The sequence below is a fragment of the Heterocephalus glaber genome, unplaced genomic scaffold (assembly GCF_053883595.1).
Source record: "Heterocephalus glaber isolate CG9 unplaced genomic scaffold, H.glaber_assembly_v1.0 deba00001457, whole genome shotgun sequence".
Taxonomy (NCBI): Eukaryota; Metazoa; Chordata; class Mammalia; order Rodentia; family Bathyergidae; genus Heterocephalus; species Heterocephalus glaber.
Window position 1 is genome coordinate 13,733,553 of NW_028258305.1, and position 22,518 is coordinate 13,756,070.

Consider the following 22,518-nt stretch of genomic DNA (forward strand, 5'->3'; position numbering starts at 1 on the left):
GTATTTCTGAATGATTCAGCAATTTGAAGTTGTGTATAAATGTGTGGTACTAGGAACTGAAGGGCTTTAAGGCCTTTCTGGTCCTTTTTAAAAATATTGAGAAAATAACTCGCTGAGGCTAGCCTTGAATTTGTGATCCTTTTGCCTCAGCCTCCCAGAACACTAGGATTACAGATATGCAGTGCCACAGTGGAGAACCCACTAAGAATTATCTGACCCGTATCTAGTGTTGAGGTTAAAAAAACTGGCCTCACTACTATGAAGTGAAAACATCAAGCTCTTTCCATGCAGCGGGCACTTTGCAGATATCCAGAAACTACAAACAGGTCACACACTATTCCCAGAAGCAAAATTTACATGATGGCAGAAGCACATCATGGTGGGTTCTATCAAGATTAAAATGACCATCGGTTTGACACTCAAAATTTCCTTAAATTTATGTGCAATAAAATTCAACTGCTAAATGTTAGCTGAAGTCTTTTATTAACTCATGTATAATTACTTGTCTTCTGGTTTGTTGAAGCAGTAAGTCAGACAACACTTGCCACAATAATGTCTGTCAAAGTGGCTTGCCATAAAAACTCCAGCACCACATTCATCTGAAGGGCACTCCCGACGAAGACGACTAATTTTGCCATTTTCATCCACCTGAAAAGTATAAATCTGCTGTAAGCTAATTTTATACAAATTCTGAAGTCTGATTTAAATAACCCAAAATATCTAACTTTGAAACACAATGCTGGTGGGTTTTAGTGCTTACAAGCCAAAGTATTCTAAACTATTACCAATAATTTTAATAGAAAAGTTTAAAAACCCAGCTTTGCAAGTGGTAGATGCCCAAAGAATCCAGATCTCACTGCAAACTAAAAACCCTATTTGGAACAGCTTACAGTGAACTCCAAACAGGAAAAACTCCAGAAACTTTAAAGAAAGTCTTATTTCCAAAACGCCTCATTTAAACCAAAAGTAGGTAATACTCAATATTCAAATACTGTATATTCAAGTCCAATTATTTCAGACAATGTTGACAGGTTAGTATGAAGACTGCTTGTACACAAATGAGAAACTGGCTCACCTTATAGTATTTCAGGACAGCCAACTTAACCTTCTTTCTCTTATGCTTATTCTTCTTGGGGGTGGTGTAAGACTTCTTCTTCCTTTTCTTAGCACCACCACGGAGTCTCAACACAAGATGAAGGGTGGACTCCTATTCATGCAACAGAAGATGAAACAGGCTTTTATGGTACACATTAATGGACCAATATGGCGCATCTCCTAGTTAATATAAAGTCACCTGGAAAGAATCTGTTTGCTAGTCTCTTTCTTCCATTTTTGTGTCAAACTTAAATTAAAAAGTTTCCCAAATAAAACTATTTGTAAGGGGATGCTTTTCCCCTAAACAAACCTTTTGAATGTTGTAATCAGACAAAGTACGTCCATCTTCCAGTTGCTTACCAGCAAAGATCAGCCTTTGCTGATCAGGAGGAATTCCTAATGAAAAAAACAATTCAGAAGAACATCATTTACATATTTCAAATTAACAAACTAATAATCCTGAATCAAGTAACTGCTATGTATAGCTCTCAGTACAGGCACAGCACCATTATAAATGTTACATTTGTTAGTAAATTTAATACACACCAACTTACTAGTTTTCATTTTATAAATTAGCAAACAGGATCAGAGAAATTCACACACAAAATGTCCCGCAGAGATTCTAATCTAGCCTGCTTCCATGCTCAAGGCGTGTTACATTCCAGAGTCCATCAGTAAATAGGCAAAATACACCTAGCCCTTTCAGGTAAGCAGGTGTCTTTAAATGTTAATTTCTGTGAACAACAAAAAAATTTGTTTTTCTTTTGAGACAGTTTTGGATGTAGTTCAGGCAGGCCTTGAACTCATTATGTCTCCCAGGCTGGCCTCCAACTTGCTACAATCCTCCTGCCTCAGCCTCCTCAGTGCAGGGATTACTGGTACAGCCCGCCCCCCTCCCCCAAACTACAAAATATTACTTACCTTCCTTATCCTGGATCTTGGCTTTTACATTTTCTATAGTGTCCGAGGGTTCAACCTATTAAATTAAAAATCCAAGTATGTTGGCTACGCAGCAAGAAACTAGAACGGTCATTTAATTAAACAGTTACCACAGGACCTAACCGAAGTTCACCCAAATGAGCTGACACAGTGGGCGACCTCCCCTAGACTGGTGCAGCCAAGCACAATCTGGGCTCCAGCACCGGGCAGGCGGCGGCTGCGGGGCCACACGTGCTCGCGCTCGCCTAGCGAGAGGCGCCTCCTTCTCTGCAGCAGGGTCCCCTTGCTTTACATTTGGGGGGAACTACTCTAGAAGTGACCGGCCCAGTTTGGGGGCACCGAAAGGCAGCCCTCGGGTCATGATCAGCAAACTACCCTCAATACAAGGCTAGGCCCCAGAACCCAAATTCGGAAACGTGTTCTAACACTTGCTAAGCAGCGCTGGTCCTGAAATCCACCTCAGGACCTTAATCAGTTCTGGGCTTCCTCACACCACCTGGCCCATACCTCGAGCGTGATGGTCTTCCCCGTAAGGGTTTTTACGAAAATCTGCATCTTGGCGGCGGTCCCACCTTAAGTCGATGAAAAGAAAGAAGTAGGTTAGATCTATAGATACGGTAGAGGGCGACCCACAAGCCACGAGCCGGGGACAGGCCTCAGAGAAGACACTCACCACGGACGGCGGATCCGAAAGGAAGACCGCCTCGAGGGCCCACGGACTATCACGACCGAAGGTCCCACCCCTTAGACGACTACAGCAAATGCCTGGCTGCCGTCTCAGAGGCTGTCTAACGCAGTGCCAGATTAGGTTGTGAAAATCTTTTCTTTTTCTAAGTCTAGGCTTATTTCTCACTTTAGCCTTCAGAATGCTTTCAAAAAACATTTCAACAATTTCAAAATGTTTTAAAAAGACTTTTCCCATACAGCCTACAAGGACAAGAGTGTCTCACAAAGTGGACGACTGAGATTGGGGAAGAGGAAATGGAAATGTCTTCTGGGAGTTGTAGTTTCCCAGTCCTCTCTTCGAGAGAGGATTACTTGTCCCAAAATGCAATTCTCCACCTGTAGGCTCCCTAGTTACTATCTCTATGCACTGGAGTCCAGTCAGGAGACGGGGATCCAAGTGAGGACCCGAGAAGGTAGCAGAATAATGGTTTCGAGCAGGGTGGAAATTATTAGAGGAAACCGTTTAAGGGGCAGGAAAATATTGTGAGGCATGAAAGTGTCGTTCACCCGCTTACAGAGGCGCTGAGAGGCGGAGGATTATCGACCAATTTAGACGCTGTCTGGGACTCCAAGAGAATAGAATCTCCTTGTGGTCTACTCCAGGAAAACTGAAAGATAAATGAAATGAGGGTTCAACCTTTTCTTACCTTACCGTAGCCTCCGCCTCGCTTTCAACCCCCAAGTCTCCTAGTGTGAGGAAGGTTCCGGACCAGGTATGTCACTCGTTATAGTGTGAAACAGTTCAATGTAAAGAAACTTTTAGTTTTCCAAGTTTTAAAATGGAATCATAAAGGAAAGGAACCTGTTAATAGTTGTAGAATTAGGTTATTTAATTGTAGAATTTACAAATTTAGACGTGGAGAGTGTTGGTGAAGGACCTAAAAGGAAAGTTTTGGGGTATGTATAGCAATTTATGCCCTTGCCCTGTCCTTTCTTCAGTCCACAAACTACAGAGTCCTTTCTAATGTACCCTCTTAATTCTTTCTCCTTTTCATCTCCCCACTCCCAAATTCATGGTTCCTTAATTTTCTCCTGGAGGGATCCAGTATCTATCTCCTTGCCTTACCGCTTTTCAGTCTTTATCCCCTTTTGATCTATCTGCTCTGTTGCCTTCAAAATATTCATTCCCGAAAAAATGATCATTCTCTTTCAAATACTCCACATTTAGGACATGGTCCAAATTTCTTAGTATGACATTCAGCCTCTGCCTTCCTTACAACCTGGTCTGCTAAACTAATCACTCACTTTACATCTTAATAACATTGAATTGATTGAATTTTCTGACTTATGCTCTCATGCTTTGGCGCTTCTGAATTACCCATTCCTTCCCTCTTCCTGGAACATTTTTTCATGCTGTAGTTTGCCAAGTACTCTCCACCTTCACAACAAAATTTAAAAATGTTAACAGATGTTGTCTCCAAGCCAGGTGTGGTGGTACACACCTGTAATCCCAGCACTTCGGAGGCTAAGGCAGGAGGATCGCCACAAGTTCAAGACCAACTTGGGCTACATAGTGAGTTCAAGGCCAGCCTGAACTACATAGCAAGACCCTGTCTCAAAACAAAACAAAACGACATTGTCTCCAATTTACCCCTTCTCTCAGGCTTTTGTCCCTACCATTCTGGTGGAATAGGTCTTGTAATGTTCACTAATGTCTTCCATTTTGGTAAATTCAATGGTCACTTCATCTTATTTGATGTAAACAGCGTTTTACACAGTTGATCACTACCTACGTCTTTGAGACATTTTCTTCACCTGACTTCAGGGCACCACTTTTATTTCTAACACTCTGGAAGCTCTTTTTCAGTCTCTTACTGCTTCCTCTTGATCTAAAAGACCTCTAAACTCAGAGCATCCTTAGTCCTAGGATCTTTGCTTATTTACATTTTCTAGGTTATCTTATTCTAATAACATTTAAATACCTTTTATATGCAGATGACTCATAAACTTACCTCTCACTCAGACCACTAATATTGAACTTCTTATTCACATATCCAGCTATCTACTCAACATCTCAGGAAATTGTTCTTTCTATCTCCATATATAGCAATTCTAATTTTTCGACTTGCTAAGGCCAGAAACTTTATGGTCATCCTTGATTACTCTTTCATATTCTACATCTGTCTAATTCTTCAGCATATCTTGGCTTTACTTTGTTTGTTTGTTTGTTATTTTTGTTTTTTGAGACAGGGTCTTGCTATGCAGTTCACACTGGTCTCAAATTCACTATGTAGCCTGGGCTGGCCTTGAACTTACAGCAGTCCTCCTGCCTCAGCCTCCTGAGTGCTAGGGCTACAGACGTGCACCACCACACCTGGCTTGGCTTTACTTATATAATGTATGCAGAACACTTCTCACCACCACTGCTACAACCTTGTTTCAAGACACCATCATCTTTTACACAGATTATCACCTTCTAACCATGCTTACAGCTTTGACCCTTGTTGCTTGTAATCTGTTCTGCACAGAAAAGTCAGATGATTCTTTCTTTCTTTCTTTCTTTCTTTCTTTCTTTCTTTCTTTCTTTCTTTCTTTCTTTCTTTCTAGACAGGGTCTCATTATGTAGTTCAGGCTGGCCTTGAACTCACTGTGTACCCCAGGCTGGCTTTAAACTTACAATGATCCTCCTGCCTCTGCCTCCTGAGTGCTGGGATTACAGGGGCTCTTTAAAATGCAAGTCAGCTGTTAACTCTTCTGTGTTCCATCTCACTCAGAGGGAAGCCTAAGCTTCTATAAGCAAGCCCGTTGCTCAAGCACTGGACAAGTGGAGGCCACAATCCAGCCCATTGCTCTGCCAAATCTGTCCAGAGAAAGGGACACCTTTTTCTAAACTACACAAAAGGGTCCCATGAGCTGGTAGTATGTCCTACATGAGGTGACAGCTACCTCTCTGACCTCTTCTCTCCCTTGCTCATTCTCTTTGAGCCCCACAGGCCTTGCTGTTCTCTAACACACTGTCCCACTCTGTGGCCTTTGGACTTGATGTTCTCTTTGCTTTAACAACTTCTTCCAGGAATCTATATGACCTGCCTTTTTCAGATGTCTGAAATCATCAGCTTGCCAGTGAGGGCTTTTCTCTTTCTTAACTCTATATAAGATAGTGTCCTCCTAACTTCCTTACTCTATCCCTCCTACCTTGACTGTTTTTCTCCGTAAAACTTACCCCCATCTGTCACATGTTTTTCACTTATGTGTTGTCTGTCTCTACTTGAGGTTTTATTCAATGCTATATCTCTGCCATCTAGAATAGTGGTAAACACAATAGGCACCCTCAAAATATTTATTGAATAATTAAATGCAGCATAACTTAAGCATTACCCTAGATATTATTCCACCAGGTTGGTGATGGCGATCCTTTTAGAACTTTCAGTGATGCAAACGCATGCTGTGGCATGGGAACTATAGGTTTGCCACCCACTGCACTAGATGTTTCTTCTAACATTTCCATATCTTCTCGTAGGTTAGTGAGATGCCCCTCTGGGCTTTTGTGCCACTGCTGTCATTGTCTCCTGTGCTCAGTAGCAGTGGCTCACTTATTAGATCCAATAGGTTTGACTGGGATCCCAGGTGACTTGTTTTCAGTGTATCCCTAAGTGTCCAATATGAATGAATGAGTAAATGGCAATATAAGTTGGTGTAAGATGCTAAGGAACAATTGCTTTAATTATGTTCTGGCTTGAGGGCACCATAAGTCACATGTCTTCTGGGCAGACAAGATTATTGCTTAGTGAGAAGGCAAATATTTAAGACCCAATGCTAGAAACTATTATGCATTGGAGTGCATATGGGTGGGGGAGGTATAATGGGAAATGAGAACATTTTAGTTCATGATCTTGTCAAACTTATAGTCTAATGGGGGAGTCAGAAAATATACACTTAAACTTTGTATCCACTTGTAGGTATTTACCTTATGGAACAACTTTATGTTCATTTGTAAATTGCCTATTATCCAGTATATCAGCATAAATATACATTTAGTGAAGCCAGGTATGGTGGCACATACCTTTAATCCTAGCACTTGGGGGCCTGAGGAGGTGAGTTTGAGGCCAGCCTGAGATATATAGCAAGCCTCTGTCTCAAAAAAAAAAAAAATTATCCTCTTTTTAAAAACTTTTAATTTTTGCCAGAGATTTAGCTCAGCAGCACAGCGCCTGCCTGGCAAGCACAAGGTCCTGAGTTCAATCCCTGGTACTGCAAACAACAACACCCAAAAACAACAATAACAAAAGTTAAGGTGTAAAAGGCTGTTAAAAGAAACTATGAAGTTATCAAAAGTTTTAATTTTTGTTAGTACGTGTTTACCATACACAGTGAATATATCCCTTGTGAGGAGTTGATACATGTGTATAACATATCTTAATTCGTTTTTTTGTTTTTTTGGTACCGGGGATAAAACTCGGGACCTTGTGTTTGTGAGGCAGGCAGCAGAACCACTGAGTTAAATCCTTGGCCCCTTCATTCATTTTTATCCCCTTTTCCTCTCCCACTCCTTTCATCTCTTAGTGTCTTTCAGTTTTGAAAAAGATCTATCTCCCTATTTCCTATTATCTGTTTTTTATTTTGCTCTTTATATTTTGGGTTTCTCATATAAGAACAACCATATATATATAATTATTTTTTGTATCAGGGATCGAAATCAGGACCTTGCGCTTGTGAGGCAGGCAGTGGCACCACTGAGCTAAATCCCCGGCCCAACCATGCAATATTTAAATTTGTGTGTCTAATTTATTTCATCATGGTCTCAGGTGCATCATTTTCCTATGAAAGACTCAAGTTTGTCTTTCTTTATGGAAGAGTATACTTCTTTGTGTATAAATACCACATTTTCTTTATCCATTCATCTGTTGATACACATGTAGGCCACATCCAAGATTTAGCTGTTATTGATTGTACTGCTATAAACATGGGTATGCATTTATCACTGTAATAAGATGTCTTTAACTCTTTGGGGATGATACCTAGAAGGAGAAGAACTGAGTCAAGTGGGATTTCTATAGGTTTTTGTGGAAAGTCCAAAGTAATTTCTGTGGCGGTTGTACTAGTTTACATTCCTACCAACAATGTAGAATGGTTTCTATTTCCCCAAAGCCTCACCAGCATTTGTTATTATTTGATTTCTTGATGATAGTCATTCTTTTTGGAATAAGATGGAATCTTAATATTGTTTTGATTAGGGTATCTCTAATGGCCAGAGATGTTGAACATTTTATCATGTAGGTATAGGCTATTTGTACTTTTTCTGAGAAGTTTCTAATCATTTCCATTGCCCATTTTTTTATTGATTCTTTTAATTAGGGGAGTAATTATTTTGAGTTCTTTATATATTCTTAGATATTACTACTCTCTCTGAGGAATAGAAGGCAGACAATTTTTTTCCCATTCTGTAGGTTGTCTCTTCACTGTGTTGGTTGTTTCCTTTGCTGGACAGAAGTTTTTCATTTGATGTAATCCCATTTGTTTTGTTGTTGTTGTTTTGTTTTTGTTTTTGAATTTATTTTAATTTAAATATTTTATTTTAAAATACATTTAGCATAGAACTGTCATAGGACAGGAAATAACAAAACACCAAAAAATAGTATTTTCAAATACTTTTTAAGCTAGACATAAAAATCAATAGGCTAGCACAGACTCAAATTTTGGGAAACAATTCTTAAAATTCAATTCATTAACTATACATTTTGAACAAAAAGCTCACATTTTCCAGTGTACTGACAGGTATTCCTATTTATGATCCTTGATGTTATTTCTTTTCCAGTTGGGGTTCTGTTCAGAAGTCTGTGCCTACATCTCTATCTTTAAGAGTTTTACCTATTTTATCTTCCACAGATTGTTTTAATATTTAGATCTTTGATCCATTTTGATTTTAGTTTACTGCATAGTGAGATATATGGTCTATATTCAGTCCTCTGCATGTGAATAATCAGTTCTCCCAGCACCATTTATTAAAGAGGCTATCTTTCCTCCAACTTAGGTTTTTGGCCCCTTTGTCAAAGATCAGATAGCCAAATGTACCTTGGGTTGTTTCTGCATCCTCTGTTCTGTTTCATTGATCTACATGTCTATTTTGTGCCAGTGTTGTGCTGTTTTTAATCACTGTAGCTTTGTAATATAACTTGAAATCTGAGATTGTAATGTCTCCTGTTTTGCTCATGTTGCCCAGATTGCTTTTGTTATTCTGGATCTCTTCTAGTTCCATATAAATTTTAGGATTGTTTTCTTTGGTTCTGTATGGATTGCTATTGATATTTTGATTGGAATTGCATTGCATCTGTGTATCAGTTTTGGTTTATAGCCATTTCGACAATATTGTTTTTGTCTATTCAGAAACAGGATATCTTGCCATTTTCTGATGTCCTCTTTGATCTCTTTTTCAGAGTAATGTAGTTTTCATTTTAGGGATCTTTCATTTCCTTGGTTACATTAATTCCTAAGTATTTAATTTTTCTTGATATTATTGTGAGGCAGGCAGAGGCACCACTGTGCTAATTCCCCGGCCCTCTTGATGCTATTGTGAATGGTCTTGTTTTCCTAATTTCTTTCTTGTGGAGTTTATTGCTGGTATACAGGAACACTATTGATTTTTGTGTGTTGATTTTATATCCTGCTACATTACTGAATATGGTTACTAATTCTAGGAGTCTTTTGGTGGAATTTTTTGTTCTTCCGTGTAAAGGATAATGTCATCTGCAAATAATGATAATTTAAAAATCTATCTATCTACCTCCCTTTTACTTTCTCTTGCTTGATTGCTTTGGCTAGTGTTTCAAGTACTATATTGAACAGGAATGGTGATATGGACAGCCTTGTCTTATATATATATATTTTTGGAAGCAAAACATTTATTGGTACATTTTAGATATACATAATGATAACATTCATCATAGGACATCCTTGTCTTGTTCCTGATTTTAGAGGGAAATTTTTTCAGATTTTTCCCCTTTAATATAATGTTGGCAGTAGGTTTGTCATAAATGGCTTTTATCAGATTGAAATAAGGTCTTTCTGTATCTATTATTTTCAGGGCGTTTAAAATCATGAATAAATGTTGGATTTTGTCAAATGCTTTTTCTGCATCTGTAGAAATGAACATATGGTTTTTGTTCTTGCTTCTGTTTATGTGATATATTACATTTATTTTTTAACAATTCTTTTCTAATTTGTTTTTTAAATAAATTTTGTTTTATTTTATCCCATTCTCCCCCTCAATCCTTCTGTATTACATTTATTTTTCTTTCTTTTTTTTTGGTACCAGGGATTGAACTCAGGACCTTGTGTTTACCAGGCAGGCACCCATGCCACTGAGCTAAATCCTGGCCCTGTATTACATTTATTGATTTGCATATTTTCAGCTATCCTTGCATCCCTGGGATGAAGCCTTCTTGGTCATAATGTATTATCTTTTTTATGATTTGTTGCTTTCTGTTTGTTAGTATCTTATTGAGGATTTTTGAGTTTCTGTTCATTAAGGAGATTACCCTGTTAGTCTCTTTTTTAGTTGGGCCTTTGTCTGGTTTTGGAATCAGGGTAATTCTAGTGTCCAGGAATGACTGAGAGTTCTCCTTCCTTTTCGATACCATTAAAGAGTTTAAGGACCATTGGTATTAGATCTTCTTTGATGTTCTTGGAGAATTCAGTGGCGAATCCATAGGGTTTTGGGTGATTCTTAGTTGGTAGGCTTTTTAAGGTAAGATTGCCTAAATGTGTCTTATTTTGTTTACTTTTTAAAGAATCAGCTCATTAATTCATTGGTTCTTTGGATTGATTTGCTAGTCTCAATTTCATTAATTTCTGTTCTGATATTTATAATTTCCTTCTTTGTACTATTTTTGGATTTGGACTGTTCTCATTTTTCTAGAATCTTGAGTTGCATCATTAGATTATTTATTTGGGCTCACTCTGTTTTTGTGATGTGGGCATTCACAGCTATAAATTTCCTCTTAATTCTGCTTTCACTGTGCCCCGTAAGTTCTGATGTGTTGTACTGGCATTATTGTTTGAGTCTAGGAACTATCTAATTTCTTCCTTGATTTTTTTCTTTGACCTATTGATTATTCAAGAGTATATTGTTTAATTTTCATATGTTTGCATAATTTCTGTGGTTTCTTTTGTCATTGATTTCTAGTTTCATTGTGCTATGATATGGTAATATGAATGGGATAATTTTGATTCCTTTGCACTTATTTAAGCATGTTTTGTGGGCTACAATGTCATTTATTTTGGAGAAAGTTCCATGTGCTGTTGAGAAGAATGTGTATTCTGTTGTTGGGTGGAACACTGTAGATATCTATTAAGTTCATTTGTTCAAAGGTGTAGTTCAACTCTGATAATTCTTTGTTGATTTTTTTGTCTAGTTGATCTATTTGTAATAGTGAGGTGTTGAGGTCCCCCACTGTAATTGTGTTGATGTTATCTGATATTTTAAGTTCAGTAGTGTTTGTTTTATGAGGTTGGTTGTGCCGGTGTTTAGTGCATGTATGTTTGTAATTGTTATCTCTTTCAGTTGAATTATTCCCTTAACCAATATGTAGTTACCTTATTTGCCATTTCTGATCAGTTTTGGCTTAAGTCCACTCTGTCTGAAAATGAGGTAGCCACTTCTGCTTGTTTTCAGGCTTCTGTTGCATGGAATATTGTTTTTCATCCTTTTATTTTTAGTCTCTAATTTGGTTTTGGAGTAAATGTGTTTTGTACACAGCTTACCTTTTTTATTTTTTTAATCCAATCTGTCAATGTGTCTTTTGGTTAGGGAATTGAGACCAATCACATTGAGAGTTAGTACTGAAATATAATGACTTTTCCTGTCATTGCATTATTTTCCTGTTGCTAACACCTCCCCACCCCACCCCATACCATTCTGTTTAACTGTTTACCCTACCTGGTGTATTCATTTCATTAGACCTTTTTGCATTGTCTCTTTCTAGGATATCTTTGAGAATATTTTGGAGTGCTTGTTTGGTGGTCATGAATGTCTTAAGGTGTTTTGTTTCGTTTTGTTTGTCATGGAAAGACCTTATTTCTCCATCAATTTTGAGGATAATTTTGCAGGGAATATCAGTCTGGGTTGGAAGTTGTTTTCCTTTAGGACTTAAAATATTTCACTCCAAACTCTTCTGGCCTTTAAGTTTTGTGTTTAGAAGTCTGCTGTAATTCTAGCAGGTATACCTTCATAAGTGATTTCTTTTCTCTAATATCTTTTAAGATTCTATCCTTGCATTGTACTTCTGGGAATTTAACTATGTGTGTCATAAAGAAGTTCTTTTCTGATCATGGTTATTTGTGGTATTATTGCTTCACTTATCTGTATGTTAAATTATTTCCCCAGTATGGGGAAATTCTCTATTATTTTAGTAAATAGATTTTTTATGCTATTTGTGCTATCTTCTGATTTTTCACCAGTTCCATTTAATCTTAGAGTGGGCTCCTTCAAGTCATCTGGCAACTGGTGAATCTATTTTTCATATTCTCTCTCTTGGTTTTTTGTGTGTGTGTGTGTTTTTTTTTTTTTTTGAGACAGGGTCTTGTTTTGTAGTGCAGGCTTGCCTTGAACTCACTATGTAACCCAGGGTGGCCTCAAACTCATGGCAATCCTCCTGTCTCAGCCTCCTGAATGCTGGGATAAAACAGGCATGCTCCACTACACCTGGCTCTCTTTTTGTTTTTAAGGTATCTCTGAGAATATTGTTTCTGGTATTAGTCCTGCCTTTTAGTTCTAACACTTGATCCTCATATTGATCACTTCTGCTGCTCATACTTTCAATAGAGGTTTTAATTTTCTGGCTTTCTCTTTGGTACTTTTTTATGAACTCTACATCATTTTTTTTTTTCGGTACCAGGGATCAAACTCAGGACCTTGTGCTTTATAGGCAGGTGGCTGCACCACTGAGCTAAATTTCTGGCTCTGAACTCTAAATCTTTACCAAACTGGTCATTTCATTTTTTGTATTATTTCATTTAGCTCATCTAGGTTTTTATTAACATCTTCTATATATTCACTGAGCATTTTATTAAGTTCATTATCTGTTTAGTTATATCTTCTTTGAGCTGGTTGAGCACCTTATTGATCTTTCTTAAAAAAAAACCAAACTCCTTTGTTACCCTTTTGAATAATTCAGCTGTGTGGCTTTTGATTTTGTCCCTTTGGTGTCCCATGGATCAAATTTGGTGGAATTAGGAGTTCTTGGAAGCATTTTGTTGCCTTATCTTCTGTCTTACTTTTCTCTCCTTGCTGAGGCAAAACACCCAACACCCAAAGTTAAAAGGCAAAGGGTTTATTTAGCTCACAGTTTGTAGAGGTTTCAGTCCATAATCGATTAACTTCAAGGCAGGGTGGTGTGGCAGCCAGGCCTTGTAGAGGAGAAACAGTTTATGGTGGCCAGAAGTTAACAAAGCAGCAAGGGACCTTAACGGCATCTTCCTGCTCGTTTTATTTTATCCAGGCTACTCAGAGCGGGTAGCACTCACACTCTTAATCCTAGTGCCCTTGAACCTAAGCATTGTTCCATGAATCAATTCCAGTCACACAATCTAGATCCAGCCACCTCCTAAAAAGCCCCACCTCATTCACATGAGGCTTTCGGGGGACATCTAAACACAAACCATGACATCTTCTCATGTTTCTATTGGCTTTTTGTTTGTTTTTGTGATGAGGTTGTGGGTCAATTATAGAGCAAGGACTTTTTTTGCTAGTATGGAGACTTCTTTAGTTAGTGACTGCTTTTCAGTGATGTAATCTGGGCATGGCTAACTATAGGCCACACATTTGTTAATTTTGGAGGGGAAGATGCAGTATATTCAGCCCAGTACTCAGTACCCAGAGGGGAATGGGCAATAGTATTGTTAATGATGCAAAAGCAATCCAGGTATTGGCATTAGAAAAACAATTATGCCACCCTGGCAAAAGCAACAAATCAGCAGCAATATTAACATCAAAGACACACTGGATATTGACATACCATAAGAACCAATAATGTACTACCTTTAACCATAGACAAGAGATCTAAAATTATAGTATATACACTATGGCAAACCAAATGCTGACATACAATAAATATCTACTAAATGCAACAAGTGTACCTCCACTAATAACAGAAAAGAATTCTAGAGCAATAGCATAGAGCTAACTATCTAAAGATTAATAAAGCTTAATAGTTATACTAGTAAAGATAGAGGGGGTGGGGAATAGAAGAATGAAAGAAGTAAAATTTGAAAAAGTAAACAATCCATGATGAGGAGAGCAAAGTGAGCTAAACAATCCTATTAAGGAGTAAAAAGAAATTAATAGAAATTGATAAAAAGTAACAGAAAAGAACAAAGAAAAATAGCAAAAGAAAGAAATAAAAAAGGAGAGAAAAACTTAAAGGGAAAATAAATAAAAAGATAAGAACCCAAACCCCAAAATCCAATGAAGAAAGAAAAAAAAAAGAAATTCATCTCCAAAAATTTCTGGTTTTTTTGAGTCAGGGTCTTTTCTTGCTGTATAGTTCAGGCTGACCTTGACCTCACTATGTAGCCTAGGCGAGCCTCAAACTCATGGCATCCCTGCTGCCTCGGCTTCCCAAGTGCTGGGATAACAGGTGTGTGCACCATGCTTCGCTTCTCTTTGTTTTTTGTTTATTGTTTGGTACTGGGGATCAAACTTGGGTCCTTGTGATTGCAAGGCAGGCGGCAGAACCACTGAGCTAAATCCACGGCCCTTTCTCTTTGTTTTTGAATGAGTAGTTTATTTCTAGGATGTTCAGTCTTGGAATCCAGCAGATACAGGAAAGAGATAGTGAGTCACTGCTAAGACCAATTTTGTTTCCACAGTCATGTTTTTGTGTGTGAATGTTAAATCCTGCCCTGCCTTTTCTGTTGGGTGTGCTAGTGCTCGGTCAATAGTGTCCTCCCTTAAGGCTGTATAGTAGTCACTTTGGCAAATCTCACTTTCCATGTTCCTCTGTGTACCGTCTCAGTTTTCTCTGGGTTTGTGAGGTGCTCCCCGCATCTCTGCTCCAAGATTCCTCTGTCTGCACATCTCAGGCTATGGCAGCTGTGCAAGCCAAGGTGTATCCTTGCTCACAATGGTGATGGGTAAGGCAATCAGGCCACTCATCTCTGTGCCGGATCTAGGCAGTGGGATGGGGTTTAAGCAGACCACTGAACTTAATGCCAGCACTTTTAGACCCAGCACTCCCTGAAAGCCACAGTTGCCAGGCTTGGCTTCTCACTGTGGAATTTGGGGCTCTCATGTCCTTCCTAGCCTGAGCTTGAACTTCTCAGGGCATCTTTGTTTAGCCCACACACTCTTGACAACTGTCTCTTATGGTCATCTCCCACCCAGTCACTGTCACAGGGGAATACCAGAAACTGAAGCAAAGTTGTTCTGTGGCTCATTCTTAAACAATTACCTCCTTCCCAAAATAGCTCCTGATTAAACCTTCACAAATTTAGTGAGTGGGTGCTACCCTGGATTTCTTCTCCAACTCTAGCCTGCCATGCAGAAGTAGTCACTTTTGGAGTAAAACTCTACACTGTTTTTGGAGTTTATGTAACTGTGCAGATTTCTTGGGGCTAGTAGTACTGCAGGTTCATGTTTCTCCCTGGAGCTGCCAACCCTCTCCAGGCTTTCTGTGTGTTGGCAGAGACAGGTGCCCCTTCCTGGGAGCTGGTGTGACCTTTCAGACTGTTTCATTCTTCTTTTTGTTCGTTTTTGAGACAGGGTCTCGCTATGTAGCGTTGGCTGCCCCTGAACTCACAGCAGTCCTCCTGCCTCAGGCTCCCAAGTGCTGGGATTACAGGTGTGCACCATCATGCCTGGCAACTGCTTTGTTCTTTTCTTTATGTTGTGCTCTATTTTTCTAGCTTTTTTGTAGTTTCTTGTTTACCTGTTAGCTCCCTCAGTTTCTCAGAGTTCTACTTCTTTTTTTTCTCTTCACCAAGTTATCTACGTCAAGACAATCTAGGTGTCTTGATTCCTGGTCCAGGAGAGGCTGTATTTTGCTGCTGATTGCTACTCTACATTTTTTTTTTCTTCCTGCATTTAGTCTCTTAAACTTCATAATTTTTTTTGGTGTCTCCTCACCTATGTACAACCTATAGGTAGAATTTACAAGTTACATATGTTATTTCAGATAACCAGATATCAATTATATTGCCAAGTATCATAAAATCAGTTTAGGTGTTTTTTTCATCATAGCCTTGCTTATAATAGTGAAAATATCCTGGAGTCTAGTGCACAGTTAAATAAATTGTGAAATGTCACACCATGAAATACCATGCAATCTTTAGAAGTTGTTTTTGTTCAATTTTTTTTTTTTTTTTGGTACCGGGGATGGAACTCGGGACCTTGTACTTGCGAGGCAGGCAGTAGAACCACTGAGCTAAATCCCTGGCCCTTAGAAGTTATTTTTGAAAAAATTTAACACATGGAAAATGTTTCCAATATTAAGTGAAAATTTAGAATACACAACTGAATTTAGAATTTGATCCTGCGCTGGGATGTATCTCAGTAGGAAAGTGCTTGCCTCTAGCTCCACATTAAAAAAAAAAAAAAAAAGTGGAATTTGCTTACAATTTTAATAACACTTGAAAGGAAATATATTGCAATATTAAATGGTGATTGTCTTTGGATCTTTGGGTAGTAAGATCCTGGATGAATTTTGTTTTCTTCCCTAATTTTCTTTGGTTTATTTTATTTTACATTCATATTTTTTCTGTACTGGGGATTGAATCGAGACAATGTTGAGCTACATCCTCCGGCCTTTCTATCTGTTTATTTTAAGGTAAGTTTTCACTAAGTTGCCCAGGCTGGCCTTGAACTTGAGATCCTCCTGTCAAGCCTCCCAGGTAGCCTGTGATTATAGCCATCACCACCATACCAGGACTATATTTTCCAAATTTCATACCATGGACATATACTTCTGTAATTGGAGGGAAGTTAAAATGTTTTAACTTGCCAGACATTTTTAAGCAAGCCAAGGGTTCTGCCTGATATTAATGTGAGTAGATCTTAGGTACCCACTTCTGTATCCAACTTCAGTTGGATAATAATTCTTCACTAAAAGCAACATAATAAATCTGCTTGAGTACTACACTCTGGTATGTGACATCATTAATGAATAGGTTTTTTATTTTTTGTGGCGCTGGAGATTGAATGCAGGGCCTTGCACCTTGAGCTACATCCCCAACCTTGATGTATAGAATTTAACAGAAATCCTACCTCTTACTTTTCAGTTAGTGCTTTCATATTAAGGATGAGAATTATAAAATTTATCATTAAAAACTAATTATAGCTATTGTATCTTGGATGACTGTGACTAGGCCAGGTAGGCAATGGGGTCGAGAAGTATTTGACCTTATTTGTTACATGCAAAGAATTAAAAGTTAATTTTCCCACATGAAACAAATTAATAAAACACTAAATCTCCTATTAAAAAGCATTGAATTTCAGTGATTTTTTTGATCCCCTTAAGGTGTCCTTAAAATTACTATTAAGATGTGATATAAAAAATTAAAAAGTATTGTGGTATATCTCAGTGCTGGAGTGCTTGTGTAGCATGCACAAGGCTCTGAGTTTGATCCTCAGCATTGCTAAAAAATAAATAAAAAAGAAAGCTGGTCATGATGGTGCATGCCTCTAATCCCAGGACTTGGGAGGCTGGGGCAGGAGGATTACTGCAAGTTAGAGGCAGTTGTTGCTACATAGTAAGTTCAAGGCCAGCCTGAACTAATAGCGAGACCCTATCTCAAAAAACAAAAATAAATAAGTAAATGAGTAAATGAAAGTATTAAGTTAAAATAAGAAATCATAGGGGCTGGGTATTTAGCTCAGTGGTTCCAGCACCTGCCTCAAAAGCACAAGGTCCCAAGTTCAATCCCTGGTACCAAAAAAAAAAAAAAAAAAAGAAAAGAAAAACATCATAAATTCTATGATATATATGACAGAAGTTGTACCTGGTTGGAAAGGGACAAGTTCTTAATTGGCCAGTATTTGGTATTTCTGTTCCCAGTGTTGTAGCATGTATCAGTAGAATAAAATAGACATTTTTTTTCTGATTAAGTTTATTGGTGCATTTTAGGTATACATTATGATCATGTGCAACATTGGGAATTTGAACCTGTATATGATATATCTTGGTTCTTGTTTTATCCGCATTCCTCTTCCCACACTTCCACCCCTCCACCCCTCCCTATTTACAAAAATTTTATTTGTTTTTTCCTTCTTTTCTCATGGATTTTTCTTTTCCTCCCCCCATTTTATTTCCCTTGCCTGTGGTTCATTTCTTCCTATTTTACATTATCTATTACGCATTTTGATCCTCATTTACACTTTCAGTTTCTTGCATCAGAGAAACTATTTGGTATTTACACATGTGTGTCCTATTTATTTCTTAAGAGTATGGCCTCAAGGTCCATCCATTTATCTATAAATGTCTCTAGTTTATCAGAGAATAGATATTTTAATCCATAGACTGAAATATTTATCCACAGAAAATTTTTTTCTGAAAAGAATATACATTTTTAGATTAAAATTTGATTTATAATTTTAATCTTTTAGATTAACTTATGGTCTCTTTTTTTCTTTCAGGCTTATCAAAGTTTTGGCTTTGTTGCAAAAAATGGTCAAGATTTAATGTTCCTCTGGTGAAAAGTGTGCATACTGTGATTTATGTCGGCCCAAGAAATACATAAACATGCTGTTCTCCCTCCTATCATTAGCAGAAGTGACAAGGAATTTTTGGAAAGTATGCAAAGATACATAATTACAGAAACTGAAAGAGCGGGCTGTAATGAGAAAGGGCCTGCTGATGAATATTATATCATATACAGAAATGTTTTCGATAAGGTATCACAATGCTCTTAAGAACTTTAAGTTTTTGCCAACTTATATTTCTGCCTTACTAATAACAATGCTTGTTTTACTATATTCTGCCTGTCATTTTTTTTTATATATAATCTCCTGAAATTCTTTTATTCGTACATTTTAGGTATACAATACATTTACATTTATCATTGGGTGCTTGTACCTGTACATGATGTATCTTGGTTCTTATTTTTTCCCCATTAAAAGGGTGTGTGCCCTTCACCCCTAAACCCTTCCCTATTTACATAGATTTTGTTTCCATTTTTTTTCTTTTCTCATAATTTTTCCTTTCCCCTTCCCCGCCCACCACCTCTGCCTATTATTTTTGAGTAGTTCATCCAGTTTGTCTGAAAGAGAAGAATGGGGAAAATACAATGTTGGATTTATATTACCTGCTAATAAGAGTTTACTTATTTTATCTTAGCAAGCCTTCTTTTTGTGTGTGTGGTACTGAGGGTTGAACCCATGGCCTTCAGACTGAGCTACATCCCCTGCTTTTTTATTGTATTTTTAATTTTGAGTCAGTCTAAGTTGCCCAAGCTGGCCTCAAATGTGTGACCCTCCTGCCTCAGCCTCCCAAGTAGCTGGAGTTGCAGGCATGCACTACCACATTGGGTTTAGCAGGCCATTTTGATCAGTAATTTGGCTGAGCCTTCTGATATCATTTTGACCCTTCCATCTGAAGGTTGCATACAAGAACCTGCTCATTCCTTGTTGTTTGGGGTTTGTTTATGGTGTCACTAAAGTCTTGGTTTAAATTTGATCTAGTACATTAAGCTGAGACCTCTCCAGCCAGCCAGAGTAACCTGTGCTTGTATTTCAACTACTATGGAGGCCAAGACTGGAGGATCCTTTGAAACCAGGAGATCAAGGACAGCCTAGGCAGTATGTTGAGAAACCTGGTTCAGAATAAATGAAGAAAACAAACAGGGCTGGGGATTTAGCTCAGTAGTTCCACCACCTGCATTGCAAGCGCAAGGTCCCGAGTTAGATCCCCGATACCAAAAAAAAAAAAAAAGGAAAAAAAACTTGATATAAATATTGAGAACTCTTATAGTTACAGGTCTCGATAAGCATGGTAAACGGGGTTTGACTAGACTTACAGGAAGAGATAAGATTAGAAAGTGTTATATATTTGATTTTGCTCTTTAAAATTTTACAAATAACTTTTTCCTTATAAACAACTACAGTTTGCCCATTGATTCTAATTATTTTGCCTTAAAAAAAAAAAAAGCCCTCCTTTGAAAGAAGCCCTGAAAGTAAACTTAGTGAAGTCAGCATCCTTTTCTCTTTGCCGGGAGTAAGTGCTTACCTTAACACTTCCGTACACTATTGGTCACTGAGTAAAACAGACAAAACTGGAAATCAGTCTTTTGTTTTTTAAATATGACATTATAACTCTTTATTTCCCCTCTAAGTAAAAACCTAGTGGCATAGCCAGGTGTGGTGGTACATGCCTGTAATCCCAACACTCTAGGAGACCGAGGTGGGAAGATTACCACAAGTTTGAACCAAACCTGGGTAACTCAGAGAGACTGTGTCTCAAAATAAAAAATAAAATAGGGCTGGGGATGTAGCTCAATGTGAAGGCCCTGGGTTCAATTCCCAGTGGCAAAAACAAACAAACAAAACCTCTAGTGCCTCAATCTAGGAAAAATAGGACGTGAAGTCATGTTATGTACCTACAAGAGGAATTAAGAAAATTGATATATATAAATAAGAGTATAAAATACAGAAAAGGCATCTTTTCTCCACTTAAATCATCCAGAAAAATCTGTCTTTTGGAATTGGTACATTAGCAGGTTATCTTCATTTTATATGTTATGATCACTGGTACTGATGATCATTGCTGGTCTTTTAGTTATTAAGGACTATATTGGGTGAATGTTTACATAAAGGTAGTACCTTGAATAGGTTTCATAAATATCAAGAGTCATGCTGACAATTCTTCATTTATAGCAAGTATACATAGACCTGAATTTTTATGTATACCTTGTGTTTTCTAATCCTGCTAAATTCAAATACAAGTTCTAGGGGCTCCTAGAGATTTCTTAGTATTTTCTCTGTAGATGATCATTTCATCTACATACAAAGATTTTGCTTCTACCTTGCCAATCCTATCCTAATTGTGTCATTTTATTGCCATACTATTTTGGTGGGGCCTAGGTTTCAAAGTTTAATGGACAGATAAAGAGTAAGCATATCTGCCCTTGTTCCCCACCTTAGGGAGAAAGCATTGTATCTTCTCCATTCATATAAGGCATTCTCGCTGGAAGGATGGAGTACATGTCTTTAATCTGTTGAGAAGTTTCTGTTCTACTTCTAGTCTCCTGATAGCTTTTACCATGAACAGCTGTAGAATTTAGTCTGATACTTTTTCTCCAACTAGTGACAGGATCATATGGCTTTTTCCTTTCCTCTGTTAAAATGATGACTTTTGGGGGTGGATCTTCCAAAGCTGAACCAACACTGCCATCTCTATAACAAAACCACTTTCTACATCTTGCCAGATCAGACTTCTAATAGTTTGTTTTGTTAAACAATTTTCTATCTATGTTCATACTTTTTTCTTCTATTATCTTTATCCAGTTTTAGGATTAGCACAATGTTGAGTTCCTAAAATGAGGGGAGAAGTGTTCCTTCTTTTTTCTGCTTTAATTGTTTGATATAATTTATCAGTTAAAATGTATATGAGCCTGCTGTTGTCATATAGGTAGGTTTTCAAGCTAGGAATATACTTTCTTTAATAGGTGCTATTCAAATTGTATATTTCCTCCAGAGTTAGTTTCATTAATTTGTCTTCCAAGGTGCTTCTTAGAAGTTGTCAAATTTATTTCAAAACATATTTTTGAAATATGGTTTCTGTATCCTTTTAAATTCTGCAAAATCTGTGGATACTGTAATTTTAAAAATGTATAATTGATATTGTGTAATAGGAAGAAAAGGTCTAAAGGAGCAGGGGAAGTGGGAGGGGTAGGGGAAAGAAAAAAAGGGAAAAGAAAAAATATGAGAAAAGGAAAAAAATGGAAACAAAATCTTTGTAAATAGGGAAGGGTGGAGGGAGTGAAGGGAGGGCAAGGGAAGGGAAAAAAATGAGAACCAAGATACTCATGTAAAGGTACAAGATCCCAATGATGAATGTAACTGTATTTTATACCTAAAATGTACCAGTAAACTTAATGGGAAAAAAAAAAAAGAGTCATGCTGAATCATCTTGTGTGAAATCAGCAAGGGAAATTATGTGACCTGCTTATCTTTGCATGCCTGAATGCTGGCTTGTCAGAATTTTTCTTACCTAAGAGCCGTCTGCTTTATTTATTGTTATTATTTTTAAAAGTAATTTTATTGGTTACATTTTAGGTGTACAATATAATGACATTCATCATTGGAAATTTGCACCTTTACATAATCTCTCTTGGTTCTTATTTTCCCCCCTTCCCCCGCCCTCCCTTCAACCCCCCATCCCTCCCTATTTACAAAGACTTTGTTTCCATTTTTTCATTTTCTCATATTAATTCCATTCCCTTCTTTCCTTTCCCCTATCCTTCCCACTTCCCCTTCCCCTTTGCCATTTCTTCCTATTTCACATTATTATACCTTTTAGTCCTTATTTACACTTTCAGTTTCTCAGACTAGAGAAACTATTTGGTATTTACACATGTGTGTCCTATTTATTTCACTTAAGAGTATCGCCTCAATGTGCGTCCATTTAGCTATAAATGTCTCTTAATTTCTCATTTCTTTATGGCTGAGTGGTACTCCATTTTATTAAAAAACCACATTTTCTTTATCCAGTCTCCAGTTGATGGGCAATTGGGCTGCTTCCAAGTTTTAGCTATTACGAATTGTGCTGCTATGAACATTGGTGCATGTAAATCTCTCTGGTATGATGCTTTTAATTCTTTTGGGAAGATCCC

At 37.6% G+C, this 22,518-nt stretch overlaps 2 protein-coding genes across 12 annotated transcripts in view; one reads left to right on the forward strand and one right to left on the reverse strand.

The window, feature by feature from the left end:
• Nucleotides 1-460: 460 nt before the first annotated feature.
• On the reverse strand, nucleotides 461-2,998 carry Rps27a (ribosomal protein S27a). The gene is made up of 6 exons (XM_004867273.4): nucleotides 2,708-2,998; nucleotides 2,542-2,606; nucleotides 2,017-2,071; nucleotides 1,406-1,491; nucleotides 1,076-1,207; nucleotides 461-648 (listed from the first exon to the last, which is right to left on the reverse strand). Exons 2-6 carry the CDS (start codon nucleotides 2,587-2,589, stop codon nucleotides 499-501), a joined length of 471 nt encoding a protein of 156 aa, XP_004867330.1. The 5' UTR covers nucleotides 2,590-2,606; nucleotides 2,708-2,998; the 3' UTR covers nucleotides 461-498.
• A 64-nt stretch (nucleotides 2,999-3,062) lies between these two features.
• Clhc1 (clathrin heavy chain linker domain containing 1) overlaps nucleotides 3,063-22,518 on the forward strand; it is a 65,150-nt gene continuing 45,694 nt past the window's right edge. For 2 of the 11 annotated variants that reach the window (XM_087216367.1, XM_004867275.3), the window contains exons 1-2: nucleotides 3,063-3,473; nucleotides 18,326-18,583. In XM_087216367.1, the coding sequence (XP_087072493.1) occupies nucleotides 18,407-18,583 (177 nt within the window). In that variant the 5' untranslated portion in view covers nucleotides 3,063-3,473; nucleotides 18,326-18,406. The other 9 variants (XM_087216373.1, XM_087216376.1, XM_087216370.1 and 6 more) reach the window with 8 other exon arrangements.

Bases quoted from the DNA above. Each gene is read 5' to 3' on its own strand.
- Rps27a (XM_004867273.4), bottom strand. From the start codon at position 2,589: ATGCAGATTTTCGTAAAAACCCTTACGGGGAAGACCATCACGCTCGAG. The intron at 2,072-2,541 runs GTATGGGCCAGG...TTAATTTAATAG, and splicing joins GGAAGACCATCACGCTCGAG to GTTGAACCCTCGGACACTAT. The intron at 1,492-2,016 runs GTAAGTAATATT...TTTTTTCATTAG, and splicing joins CAAGATCCAGGATAAGGAAG to GAATTCCTCCTGATCAGCAA.